The 13,930-nt window shown below is 47.7% G+C and overlaps 1 protein-coding gene across 1 annotated transcript; it reads left to right on the top strand.

The window, feature by feature from the left end:
• Positions 1–3,277: 3,277 nt before the first annotated feature.
• On the top strand, positions 3,278–13,109 carry MS4A18 (membrane spanning 4-domains A18). Its single transcript, XM_039911293.1, has 6 exons — positions 3,278–3,671; positions 5,953–6,069; positions 8,235–8,291; positions 9,647–9,742; positions 12,428–12,481; positions 12,972–13,109. The coding sequence occupies exons 1-6, from the start codon at positions 3,285–3,287 to the stop codon at positions 13,107–13,109; spliced, it is 849 nt and encodes a 282-aa protein (XP_039767227.1). The 5' UTR covers positions 3,278–3,284.
• The last annotated feature ends 821 nt before the right edge of the window (positions 13,110–13,930 follow it).

Raw genomic sequence — 13,930 nt, 5'->3', positions numbered from 1 at the left:
AGAGAACACACCTGTCCTAGGGAAGATGATAAAAATGCTATCATTTGTTAAGCGTTTACTATATGCCAGGCACTGCACTGAGCACTGGGATGGATCCAAGCACATCAAGTTGGACCCGGTCCCTGTTCCACGTGTGGCTCATAATGAGCATACGGTCTAGATACTAACTAGCTAGACTGTAGATAATACTAATAAGAATAATAGAATAACTAATGTATAACTATAATATATATAATGTATTAATAATATAATAGGAACAATAGCTAATTCTATTACTATTGTACTATTGTTGTATTGTTGGTATTATTTGGAAGGAGAAGAGAACACACGCGTCCTAGGGAAAATAATGATATTACTTGTTAAGCGCTTCCTGTATTCCAGGCACTGTACTAAGCACTGGGATAGATCCCAGCACATCAAGTTGGACACAGTCCCTGTTCCATGTGCGGCTCATAATGAGCGTACGGTCTAGATGATAGCTAGCTAGACTGTAGATAATACTAATAAGAATGATATAATAACTAATATAATAATGTTGGTATTTGTTAAGCGCTTACTATGTGCCGAGCACCGTTCTAAGCGCTGGGGTAGACTCAGGGGAATCAGGTCGTCCCACGTGGGGCTCACAGTCTTAATCCCCATTTTACAGATGAAGTAACCGAGGCACCGAGAAGTGGAGTGACTTGCCCAAAGCCACCCAGCTGACAAGTGAGCAGCGTGGCTCAGTGGAAAGAGCCCGGGCTTTGGAGTCAGAGGTCATGAGTTCGAATCCCAGCTCTGCCACTTGTCAGCTGGGTGACTGTGGGCAAGTCACTTCACTTCTCTGTGCCTCAGTTCCCTCATCTGTAAAATGGGGATGAAGACCGTGAGCCCCACGTGGGACAACCTGATTCCCCTGTGTCTACCCCAGCGCTTAGAACAGTGCTCTGCACATAGTAAGCGCTTAACAAATACCAACATTATTATTATTACTAAGTGGCCGAGCCGGGATTCGAACCCATGACCTCTGACTCCAAAGCCCGTGCTCTTTCCACTGAGCCAGGCTGCTTCTCGATATTATATAACGAATATGTAATTATAATATATAATGTATTAATAATATAATAACAACAATAACTAATTCTGTTACTATTGTACTATTGTTGTATTATTGTTATTATCATTATTATTATTTGGGGACACATTTAAGGGAAACATTGGCGAAACTAAGGGAGAGGGAGGAGGGAAGAAAACTGGCCTTAATAAAAGGCTGGGAAGGAGTGCCAAGGAAACTGATAATAATAATAATATTTGTTAAGCACTTAGTACACGCCAAGCACTTTACTGAGTTCTTGGGTAGATACAAGGTAAGCAGGTTGGATACAGTCCCAGCCTCACATGGTACTCAAGGCAAGAAAAATTATTAATATTAAGATTAACAATTATTGTGGTATTTGTTAAGCACTTACTATGTGCCAGGCACTGTACTGAGCGCTGGGGTGGATCCAAGCCAATTGGGTTGGACACAGTCCCCGTCCCACACGGAGCTCGCAATCTCTATCCCCATTTTACAGATGAGAGAAATGAGGCACAGAAAGGTGAAGCGACTTGCCCAAGGTCACCCAGCAGACAAATGGCAGAGTTGGGATTAGAGACCAGCTCCTTGTGACTCCCAGGCCCATCATCTATCCACTAGGCCGCACTGCTCCTGGGCCAGTGTACTCCAACTGGAAGGAGGCAGGGACCACTGTGTTAACTGGACTCCCACCCTCACTCAGCCCAGGCCTCTCACAGGACCTGAGGATTTCCAATCAGGGCCGAAAAGGCTCAGAACGGTACTTGACCGGCCTGTTAGATCTTCATTCACTCATCCATCCATTCAATCGTAGTTCTTGAGCGCTTACTGGGTTCAGAGCACTGTACTAAGCCCTTGGAAAGTACAATAAAGAGAGACAATCCCTGCCCACAGAGGGCTCACAGTCTAGAAGGGGGGAGACAGACTTCAAAACAAGTAAAAACGGGCATCGATAGCATCAGTATAAATAAGAAGAATTACAGGCACATGATCGTGAAAACAAGTAAACAGGCATTCATATAAATAAATAATAATAATGTTGGTATTTGTTAAGCCCTTACCATGTGCCGAGCACTGTTCTAAGCGCTGGGGTAGACACAGGGGAATCAGGTTGTCCCACGTGAGGCTCACGGTCTTCATCCCCGTTTTACAGATGAGGTAACCGAGGCCCAGAGAAGTGAAGTGACTCGCCCACAGTCACACAGCCTACGAGTGGCAGAGCCGGGATTCAAACCACGACCTCTGACTCCCAAGCCCGCGCTTATAGATATGTGCGTACATACACAAGTGCTGGGGTCGGGGCGGGGGGAGGGAGCGGAGAGAACGAGTCGGGGCGACGGCGAGGGAAGGGGGAAATGAGGAAAAGGGGCGCTTAGTCTGGGAAGGCCTCTTGGAGGAGGTGAGGCTTCAGTAGGGCTTTGAAGGGGGGCAGTGGGGTGGTTGGGTGGATTTGAGGAAGGCCAGAGGGAGGATATGGACCGGGGGTGGGCAGTGGGACGGGTGGGAACGAGGGACGGTGAGAAGTTTAGCACCGGAGGAAGCTTACCCCTTCCCACTCCGTATCATCCCTAAACTCACCCCCTGCCCCCTTGGATGAAGGAGACAAAGAAGGCTCAGGGCCAGAGCTTCTGGTCAAACTGGGAAAAAAGACAATCCCAGCTAGAGGACTCCGGCTATCCGGGAGACGAGCCAAGGAGAACTGGGAGAATCGGGGGGCTGAAAGAGATGGGGCAACCGGTGTGTCAGGTGGCCCGGGGTACACGGCTCGGGGGTGAACCAGGTCAGGCCATGGGCCATCTAAGAGGAGCAGCGGCGTGGCTCGGTGGAAAGAGCCCGGGCTTTGGAGTCAGAGGTCATGAGTTCGAATCCCGGCTCGGCCTCTTGTCAGCCGTGTGACTGTGGGCGAGTCACTTCACTTCTCCGTGCCTCAGTTCCCTCATCTGTAAAAATGGGGATTAAGACTGTGAGCCCCACGTGGGACGACCTGATTCCCCTCTGGCTACCCCGGCACTTAGAACAGCGCTCTGCACATAGTAAGCGCTTAACAAATACCAACATTATTATTACGAGGCGCCACAGAAAGGTCTCCAATCGGGGGGCCTTCCGGCTGCTGAGGGCTTGGACCCCTCCTCAGCTCTTCTCTGCTTCGATCCCCAGAAGGAAACGGACCTCACTGAGCTTGCTTCTGACCGCCTCTTCTTTCCGTGTGTTTTGCGGCAACTGAGATACGATGACGTCGGCAGGGACGTCCTCGGGGTTTGGAGCCAATGAGGTGCCAGTGGTCATCGCCCCAAGCAACGTCAGGGTCATCCAGCACGGACACCCTGTGGTTACTGGAGGCTTTGGACAGCCTGTAGGGATGGGGAACTTGCAGAGTGTCCAGGTTATTGATCCAAACATCAGGGTCATCCAACCTGGACATCTCCAAGTTTCCGAAGGCCTTGGACAGCCTTTGGGAATGGGAAATTTAAAGACTTCAGGGGACCAGTCATCTCCGGGCCCCAACCCTGGGCTCCACAACAGCGGGTACCAATTCCGGGGCGCTAACCCAGGGTTCTCCACCTTTCCTTCTTTTGACATACGGGAATTCGTGAACCAGGAGGTCAGGACTTTGGGAGTGAGTATGATATCCATTATCCTGTGGGCCTTCCCGGTGAAGACCTGGGGGATTGCCGGATAGAAGCCAACGGGAAAATCGTAAGGGGGGGAATGGGTAAAGAATGATAATAAGCCAACTCCAAATAATGCTTACTGGCCTAGAATATCATTAGAAATGGCCACTGTACCGGAGGACAGGTAAGTCACCGATATCAGTTACCTCATCTGTCAAATGGGGATTAACTGTGAGCCTCACGTGGGACAACCTGATGACCCTGTATCTACCCCAGCGCTTAGAACAGTGCTCTGTACATAGTAAGCGCTTAAATACCAACATTCTTATAAGACCCAACTATAAAAAGGCTCTAGAGATAATCGGCTGGCAGTTTCATTCCCAGAATGTGGAACAGAAAACACAAGGTAGGGGATATCTGACTTTATTTTTCAATTTTCCATAGACCTTTATCCAAATTTTTCACCAAACTGAGTAATCATGGATTGGAAAGATTATTCTGTCATGGATAGAAAATCATCTAAAAAGGAAATAATAATAATAATAATAATAATAATGTTGGTATTTGTTAAGCGCTTACTATGTGCAGAGCACTGTTCTAAGCGCTGGGGTAGACACAGGGGAATCAGGTTGTCCCACGTGGGGCTCACAGTCTTCATCCCCATTTTACAGATGAGGGAACTGAGGCCCAGAGAAGTGAAGTGACTTGCCCACAGTCACACAGCTGACAAGTGGCAGAGCTGGGATTCGAACTCATAAGCCCGTACTCTTTCCACTGCGCCACGCTGCTTCTCCACGCTGCTTTATATTCATAAATAAATATGAGGGACAAACTGTCCTTTTTTCTAGCTGGAGAAATGTAAAGGGCATGGGCTTGAGAATCAGGGGATCTAGGTCCTAATCCAAGTTCTGACACTTGTCTGTTATATGACCTTGGACAAGTCACTTTACTTCTCTGTGCCTCAGTGAATTCATCTGCAAAATCGGAGGGTAAAATACCTGTCCTCCCCTAAACCTAGACTGTGAGCCCCATTTGGAGCACAATCTGATAATCCTGTATCGACTCCAGTGCTTAGTATATTGCATGGCACATATTAAAACTATTTAACACATTTTACTATCATTATTATTATTACCAACAATAATAATAAAGACTGGGGACCTACAGGGATTAGTACTAGGACAAATTGTAACATTTAAAAAAATGTAAGTCATTATTATTACTCTATTTGTTAAGCACTTACTAAGTTTCAAGCACTGTTCTAAGCACCGGGTAGATATAAATTAATCAGGTCAGATACAGTCCCTGCTCCTTATGGAGCTCAAAGTCTAAAGAGGAGGGAGGTTGGGTATTGAATCCCCATTTCACAGATGAGGAAACTGAGAATTCACTATTATTATTATCTACAGTCTAGATGATTATTGAGAAGCAGCATGGCTTAATGGAAAGAGCACAGGCTTGGGAGTCAGAGGTCATGGGTTCTAATTCCGGCTCTGCTATTTATCAGCTGTTTGACTTTGGGCAAGTTACTTAACTTCTCTGCGCCTCAGTTCCCTCATCTGTAAAATGGGGATTAAGACTGTGAGCCTCACGTGGGACGACCTGACTATCTTGTATCTACCCCAGTGCTTAGAACAGTGCTTGACACATAGTAAGCGTTTAACAAATACCATCATCATTATTATTATTAATATTACCTGTAAGTTCGTTACGGACAGGGAATTTTTTTTGCTAATTCTGGTGCATTATACTCTCCCAAGCACTTAGTACACGGATCTACATATAGTAAACACTCAATAAATACCATTGATCTGTTGATGGATTAACTGACTTTCCCGTGGTCACACAGCAGGCAAAGGGAGGATCTGGGACTAATAACAATAATAACTGTGGTATTTGTCAAGTGCTTACTATGTACCAGGCACTGTACTAAGCGCCGGGGTAGATACAAGATAATCGGGTGGGACCCAGCCCCTGTCCCACATAGAGCTCGCAGTCTTAATCTCCATTTTACAGATGAGGGAACTGAGACCAGGGAAGTGACTTGTCCAAGATCACAGAGCAGACAAGTGGAGGACCCGGAATTAAAACCCTGGTCCTTCCGACTCTCAGGCCCTGCTCTTTCCACCTGACCATGCTGCTTCCCAGATTCAGACAGAGAGCCACAGCAACACCTTTCCCAGTACAAATTCAATGAATGGTATTTACTGAACGTTTACTGGGTGCATAGCCCTGAACTAAGCGCTTAAATACAGTGTCATTACTAACCATGTTATCTTTTAACAGGCCATCCAGATCATGATTGGCCTAATACAGGTTGGCTTTGGGTCTACTGAAGCATGCTTTGTTAACCCTAATTCACTTGCGTTTTGGGGAGGATACCCATACTGGGGTGGACTATCGGTGAGTATTAAAACCATGTGCGTGTGTGACGATCCTAGCCAGAGTATTCCAGGTTCAACTACTGAAGAATACTGTAGGCCAAACACTCCCAGAATCACGAAGAGTCTTCGGGTAATAGAGAAGCAGAGCAGACATGGAATTTGCAGCGTGTCCGACCCAGGAAAAATTCAGAAAACCCATCAGACGGTCTTCGAAGACCTCTCAAAAGCAATGGATACCATCGGATGATCTGGTCTCTGGAAATCACTTAGCCAATTCGGGCTTCCCTGAAAAATTCATTAAGGTTCGAAGAGAATTTCATGACGGTACGGCTAACCAAGTAAGAGATGGGGATACCCTGTCTAATCCGTTCTCGATCAGACGTAATTACTGAGCACTCTACTGAGAGCTTGGAAGATTACAGAGTTGGTAGACATGTTTCCTGCCCACCACCAATGGAAGAAAAAGAGATGTGTCATTGATCCACCCTATTCAATTTATTCTATGCAGTCACGTTGGAAAATTTATTCATTCGGTGGTATTTTTGGGGTGCTTACTGTGTGCAGGGCGTATACTAAGCGATTGGGAGAGTGCAATATAACAATAAACTCACACGGTCCCTGCCCACAACGAGCTTGCAGTCTAGATCGAAATGAAACAAGCAGACCTAGATGCGGGAGTTAGAATGTGCTGCTGGACTTCCGGGAAACTCTTAAAACTCAACCAAATTTGATCATCCTAAATCCTGAGGACAGTCAAGCAAGAACTGATGTTTGAGGTTGAGTGGGCGCTGGAGGCCCACCCCGGAGAAGACGTGCAAATGATTATCAACCACTTCACCGAATCAGCCAGGCCTTATGGGCTCAGTACAGCGCTCTGCACACAGTAAGCGCTCAATTCATTCAATACGATGGAATGAATGGGCTGATGATGCGCTTAAAGAATACAGAGGTGATGGATCAGCCCGGACCCGCGAAGCCAAACACGTGACTAAACATTCATGTGGGCAATACAGAACTAAACGCAGTCATGGAATTCTGTCACGTAGGCAACGCGGTGCTGCAGTGATAGAATCAAGAAGGCCAGCATATCCTGAGGGAGATGGTCAGATAGGTGGCCAAAAGCACAGTGTTGGACTCAAAACCAAACTTGAAGTCTAAACTCCATTCGAACACCGTATTTGTCTGCTTGAACAGTTCCATCAGGATCATTCATGAGTTAGGCTCAACACGAATGGCCAGGTAGGATCAAAAACTGCAGCGTGCCATAACGGATAGAGCACAAGCTTGGGAGTCAGAAGATCATGGGTTCTAATCCTGATGCTGCCCCGTGTCCGCTGTGTAACCTCGGGCAAGTCACTTCACTTACCTCGGTTACCTCATCTGGAAAAAGGGGATTGAAACTGTAAGCCTCACGTGGGACAGAGACTGTGTCCAACCCAAGTTGCCTGCATCCATCCCAGTGCTTACTACGGTGCCCGGTGCGTAGAAAGCGCTTGACAAATACCACAGTTATAATAATTATTAGTAATAGTTGTATATATTATGATATAATGCATTAATATTATATGGTAATATCATTATTATAATAATAATATGGCAAGTGGCGGCCCCAGGATTAGAACCCATGATCTTCTGACTCCCAGGCCCGTGCTCTCTCCATTATGCCTGCTGCAGTTTTTGATCCTACCTTGCCACTGGGATCCAGCCTAACTCACAAATGATGCTGATGGAACTTTGCAAAGAGACAATAATTATAATAAGATTCTAGGACAGTCAATTTCCTAGCCCTGAATATATGCACTTGGATATAACTGTTCTGGGCGGAACTCGTGAGGAGAACGGACAACGGTAGGATACCCAAACAGCTCCCGTTCCGTTGCACTTCCTTCCTGGGTCCATGTCAACTCAGGGGCCATGCCTGAGTCAGGGGACGCAGCTATGGGAACTGTGGTGAAGGATGGGATCCCGTAACCTCAGCTAGAAAAACAGTGCGCTGACAGTTTGCCGGTTCACTATTCTGTCTCCTGGTGATCTACGTTAGCTGGCCCAGACCCTCAGAGCCTCCAGGATGGTCAGGGGTGGAGGGAGATGAACAGTCGGAGACAGATTCTGGGGACAAGAGAAAGTTGCTTGTCAAAAAGAGGTAACCTCCCTCTTCAAATGATTCTCTTCCTGTTGGAGCAGTTCATCATTTCGGGATCCCTCTCTGTGTCTGCGGCAAAGAGCCCGAACCCTTGCAGGGTGACTTGGAGTGGATCTGATTCTTTCTCCAGGTGGGGAGAGGAGTTCTCCATAAAGACGAGGGCAGTAGCGGAAGGAAGGGAGGGAAGAGGGCCCCCGGCTGGGTTTTACCCCACCGAAAGATGAGGTGTGGATGTAGGAACTCTACAGGACAGCACTGAGCCCGAGAGCCAGCCCAACTGGCTCCAAATATATCCCCATTTTGGTGACCCGGTCAGAGGCAAGGGAAAGGTCAAGAATAGCCTCTCATGCCACCAGTTGTTCTTCCAGTTGGTTGTGTAGCGGGATTAAAGGGAGAGAGAAATTCTGCCAGACTGATGGAGGCTATGACAGTCCTGAGCTCCATGAGAGCCTCTCCAGCTGGAGACTGGAAGAGGGAGTCAGAAAGGAGATGACTTTCCCCCCACACATCTACATTCCCCTGGAAAAAGGACGGGAAGTGTTAGAACTTAGCACTTGGGAAAGTAGAACGTAACAGAGTCGGTAGATATGATCCCTGCCCACAAGAAACTTGTAGTCTACAGGTGAAGGCAGACGTTAAAGTAGATTTAGGGATAGGGAAAACAGTAACGTCAAACTGATAGTGCTAGATAAAGGTTAAAAGCAGAGTAATCCTGCCAAAAACCAGGAAGAACTGATTTGTGCTTTTGATGCCGGAGTCGTACTGGCATCTCCCTCCCTCCAATGTTCCTCAGGTTTCCCTCATAATAATAATAATAATGTTGGTATTTGTTAAGCGCTTACTATGTGCCGAGCACTGTTCTAAGCGCTGGGGTAGACATAGGGGAATCAGGTTGTCCCACATGGGGCTCACAGTCTTAAGCCCCATTTTACAGATGAGGGAACTGAGGCACAGAGAAGTTAAGTGACTTGCCCACAGTCACACGGCCGACAAGTGGCAGTGCTGGGATTCGAACTCACGAGTTCTGACTCCAAAGCCCGTGCTCTTTCCACTGAGCCACGCTGCCTGATCCCATCCGCAGCACAGACCTTCCACACGGTAAGCATAAATGGCTTTTCTGGGAGCAGGTCTGAAAGCAGAAGGAAAGAGGGGAAAGATGAAGCGTGGTGGAGAAAACTGGAGAGGGAGAGAGGCACAGCACGGTGCAACTGGATGACATCATTTGGAACCTTTGGGGGGGTCGGGGGGGGGGGCCTGTACCCCCAACTTAAATAGGTGATGGTCTGAAGCCAGCCCTGTTCTCAGTCTCCATCTGGAGAGAGATCTTCTCCATCCAGTCGGATACGATCTACAAATCTCTCTGATCAAATATGATCTCCAAGGGAGTTCCCACTGGGATGTTATTTTCATCCACACATCGTTCATAACCACGTCCCTGGTGCGACTGTTTCAGGTGAACGGCAGCGTTGGAATGAATATCACCAGTGCCGTCTTCTCTTTGGCGGGCATGGTTCTTCATCTGACTGATTTGATTCTCATCTCCAGCAAGGTAAGTGTCCAATTTCTACCACAGTATTCAATTCTGAAATGACTTTATAACTTGGAAGACTGAGGAGGAGGAGAAGTTTGATCAGAGGCCTGATAATCTGGAAAGAAATATGAGGACGTTAGACTAGACCCTTTCCACTGTCCCTCAGTTAAGAAGGTTAAAAGTTGCATATTTTAATATTAGCTGTACATTTCAGAGGGCTTTTCAGAGATAACATCACTGTCTATGGTCATCTGAATGATGGGGGAGGCCACGAGAGCTTGAAAAAAAAAGGATCAATCAGTCATATTTTTGAATGTTTAACTGTGTGCAGAGCACCATGCTAAGCGCCTGGGGGAGTACAATATGACACTATAACAGCGTTGGTAGATGCATTCCCTACCCACGATGAGCTTACAGTTTAGAGGGGGAGGCAGACATTAATATAAATATATAAATTACAGATACATTCATAGCTGCTGTGGGGCTGACAGAGAAGTGAATAAAGGGAGCAAATCAGGGCAAAGCAGAAGGCAGTGGGAGAAGAGGATGAGCTGGAATGAAAGGGAAGGAGAAGGGAAACCTAACCGGAATATCTGGAACAGTCTTATATAATTAAGCAAATTTTTTTTAATATATTTTCCCCACTGAAATATCCCGGTTTGACCCACAAAACTGTCGTGCCAGATATTCCCAAGGATTGGGGCAGGGAAATCTCCTATACTGTATTCTCCCAAGCATGTAGTACAGTGCTCTGCAGGCAGTAAGCGCTCAATAAATAAGACTGATTTATGGTTGGATTGCTCATACAATAATAATGATAATGATAGCGAAATCATTATGATGATATTTGTTAAATGCTTATCATATGTCAAGCGCTGTTCAAAGCACTGGGATAGATACAAATTAATCAGGTCAGAAACGGTCCCTATCCCGCATGGATTTCATAGTCTAAGTGGGAGGGAGAACAGGTATGGAAATCCCATTTTACAGAGAAGGAAACCAAGGCACAGAGAATGTAAGTGACTTTCCCAAGGTCACACAACAGGTAATCAATCAATGATATTTATTGAGCACTTACTACTAAAAATAATAATAATACTAGTAATCACGGTATTTGTTAAGTGCTTCCTATGCGTCAGGCACAGTACTAAGCACTGGGGTGGATAAAGGCACCGATTTGTACATTCCAAGCTCTGCACCTAGTAAGTGCTCAGTAAATACTATTGACTGAATAAGGGCAAATGGGGTTGGAAACAGGTCCTATCCCACTTGGGGCTTACAGACTCAACCCCCACTTTACAGATGAGGTAACTGAGGTACAGAGAAGGGAAGTGACTCGCCCAGCGTCGCACAGAACACAAGTGGGGGAGCCGGGATTGGTACCCACGATCTCCTGACTCCCAGGCCTGTGCTGTAGTCACTGTGCCCTGCTGCTTCTCTAACTGTGTGCAGAGCACTGTCCTTGGGGGAGTACAACGCTAACACTGTAACAGGCACAGCCCCTGCCCATATGCGGCAGAATCTGAATTAGAATCTCGGCCTTCCGACACCCTGGCTTCTGCTCCTTCTACTAGGCCACGCTGATCCATAAGGGCAAAACTAATGATCTGTCAGCCAGTCATCAATTAGATTAATTGCACTGTACCACCAGGCTCCCCCAGAGAACCCCGAAGGCAGCACATCGATTGACCTGATTGATTGATTGTACTCGACTGACGGGCAACCACTGCAGGTCTTTCCACCCAACTCACCAGAGTCCGGTCCTCTTGCCCCACTGCAGACCCGAGAAGCTCTGAGGAAGCAAAGTCCTTGTCAGTCAAGCAGGCAGAGCGGGCTAGTGGAAAGAGCATGGGCCTGGGAGTCAGAGGACCTGGGTTCTAATCCCAGCTCCATCACGTACCTCCTATGTGACCTTGGACAAGTCACTTAATTTCCCTGTCCTCAGATAGAATAATAATAATAATGTTGGTATTTGTTAAGCGCTCACTATGTGCAGGGCACTGTTCTAAGCGCTAGGGTAGATACAGGGTAATCAGGTTGTCCCACGTGAGGCTCACAGGTAATCCCCGTTTTCCAGATGGGGTAACTGAGGCCCAGAGAAGTGAAGGGACTCGCCCACAGTCCCACAGCTGAGAAGTGGCAGAGCCGGGAGTCGAACCCATGACCTCTGACTCCGAAGCCCAGGCTCTTTCCGCCGAGCCACGCTAGACATCTCAACTGTAAAATGGAGATTCAACCCTACCCCCTCCTACTTAAACTGTGAGTCTCATGTGGGATAGAGACTGGGTCCGGTCTGATCAACTCGAATCTACCCGCAATGCTTAGAACAGTGCTTGACCTAGGAAGCGATTAACAAGTACCACCAATCGATCCATCCGTTTATTGAGCGTTTATTGTGTGCAGAGCCCTGTACTAAGATCTTGAAAGTAGAATGTAACAGAGTCGGTAAATATGATCCCTGCCCACAAGAAGCTTGTAGTCTACAGGTGAAGGCAGACATTAAAGTAGATTTAGGGATAGGGAAAACGGTAGCGTCAAACTGATAGTGCCCGATAAGGATAAAAAGCAGAGTAATCCTGCCAAAAACCATGAAGAACTGAGCTGTGCTTCCCCTTCTGTTGAAGTGTCCGTGACTGCCATGGATAAGCATCTTTGGAAAATGTTTTTGTCCTTTTTTCCCCCACCGGAAATATTCTTTTTTAGATCCCTCCTGTCCAGTGCCATAATGAAATCCAATGCTACTTATACATCCAAAAGGTAAGTGGGTGAAAGCTGGGGGGACTCAGCAGCGTGGCTCAGCGGAAAGAGCCTGGGCTTCGGAGTCAGAGGTCACGGGTTCGACTCCCAGCTCTGCCACTTGTCGGCTGTGTGACTGCGGCCGGGTCACTTCACTTCTCTGTGCCTCAGTGACCTCATCTGGAAAATGGGGATTAACCGTGAACCTGATTACCCTGTCTCTCCCCCAGCGCTTAGAACGGTGCTCTGCACATAGTAAGCGCTTAATAAATACCAACGTTATTATACCCTAGTTCCCTCCTCCCCACGGGGCAGGCTCAGGGGGAGAAGAGGGACCGGGGTGGGTGTGTGGGAACCAACACATCACATGCCTATTGATTGACAGCAGTGAACACCAGGTCTTCCCAGCCCAAGTTCACTCCAAGGGGATCGATGTTCCAATCCACATGGGCCGGGGCTCTGTCGAAAAGGACACCCATCTCTAACTGATACGGGACCATCCCTACATAAGTATTACCCCAAAATAAATCACAAAGTTGAGGATCTACCCCGGCTGAGCTGGTTCTCGGTGGGTGAGTCAAAAACGTACCTAGGTCCAGTCGGGGCGGACGTGTCGGCCGGTGGTTGGGGGACGACGATCTTCCCGTAAGAAGAGGATCTCCATCCGATAAAAATAATAATAATAATAATGGTATTTGTTAAGCACTGTTACTGTGTGTCAAGCGCTGGGGTAGATCTGAGCTAATTCATTCAATCGTATTTATTGAGCGCTTACTCTGTGCAGAACACTGTGCTGAGCGCTCGGAATGGACAGCTGGGCAACAGGTAGAGACAATCCCTGCCCATTGACGGGCTTACAGTCTAGTCGGGGGAAGACACCGACAAAAACAATAGCAATAAATAGAATCAAGGGGATGTACACCTCATTAACAAAATAAATAGGGGAAGAAAGATATATACAAATGAGCAAATGAGCACAGTGCGGAGGGGAGGGGAAGGGAAAGGGGGAGGAGCAGAGGGAAGCGGGGGGAAAGGGGCTTAGCAGAGGGGCGGTGAAGGGGGGGCAGAGAGGCAGCAGAGGGAGCAGAGGGAAAAGGGGATGAGGGGTGGTGGTGGGACAGGAGGACTGGGATGGGACGTGGGTGGGGAAGAGGGAAGGGGGGAGGGTGGGTGGAGGGAGTTTGGTGGGGAAGAGCGCAGGGGGAGGGGGAAGACACGGTCCCTGATCCACACGGGGCTCACAGTCCTCATTTTACAGATGAGGGAACTCAAGTACCGGAAAGAGCCCCGGCTTGGGAGTCAGAGGTCATGGGTCCGAATCCCGGCTCCGCCACTTGTCAGCTGTGTGACTGTGGGCAAGTCACTTCACTTCTCTGGGCCTCAGTGACCTCATCTGTAAAACGGGGATGAAGGCCGTGAGCCTCACGTGGGACAACCTGAGCCTGCCCCAGCTCTTAGAACAGTGCTCTG

Source organism: Ornithorhynchus anatinus, chromosome 3, assembly GCF_004115215.2.
Source record: "Ornithorhynchus anatinus isolate Pmale09 chromosome 3, mOrnAna1.pri.v4, whole genome shotgun sequence".
Lineage (NCBI taxonomy): Eukaryota > Metazoa > Chordata > Mammalia > Monotremata > Ornithorhynchidae > Ornithorhynchus > Ornithorhynchus anatinus.
The sequence above is the reverse complement of the archived record's forward strand: the minus strand, read 5'-3'. Positions and strand labels throughout refer to the sequence as shown.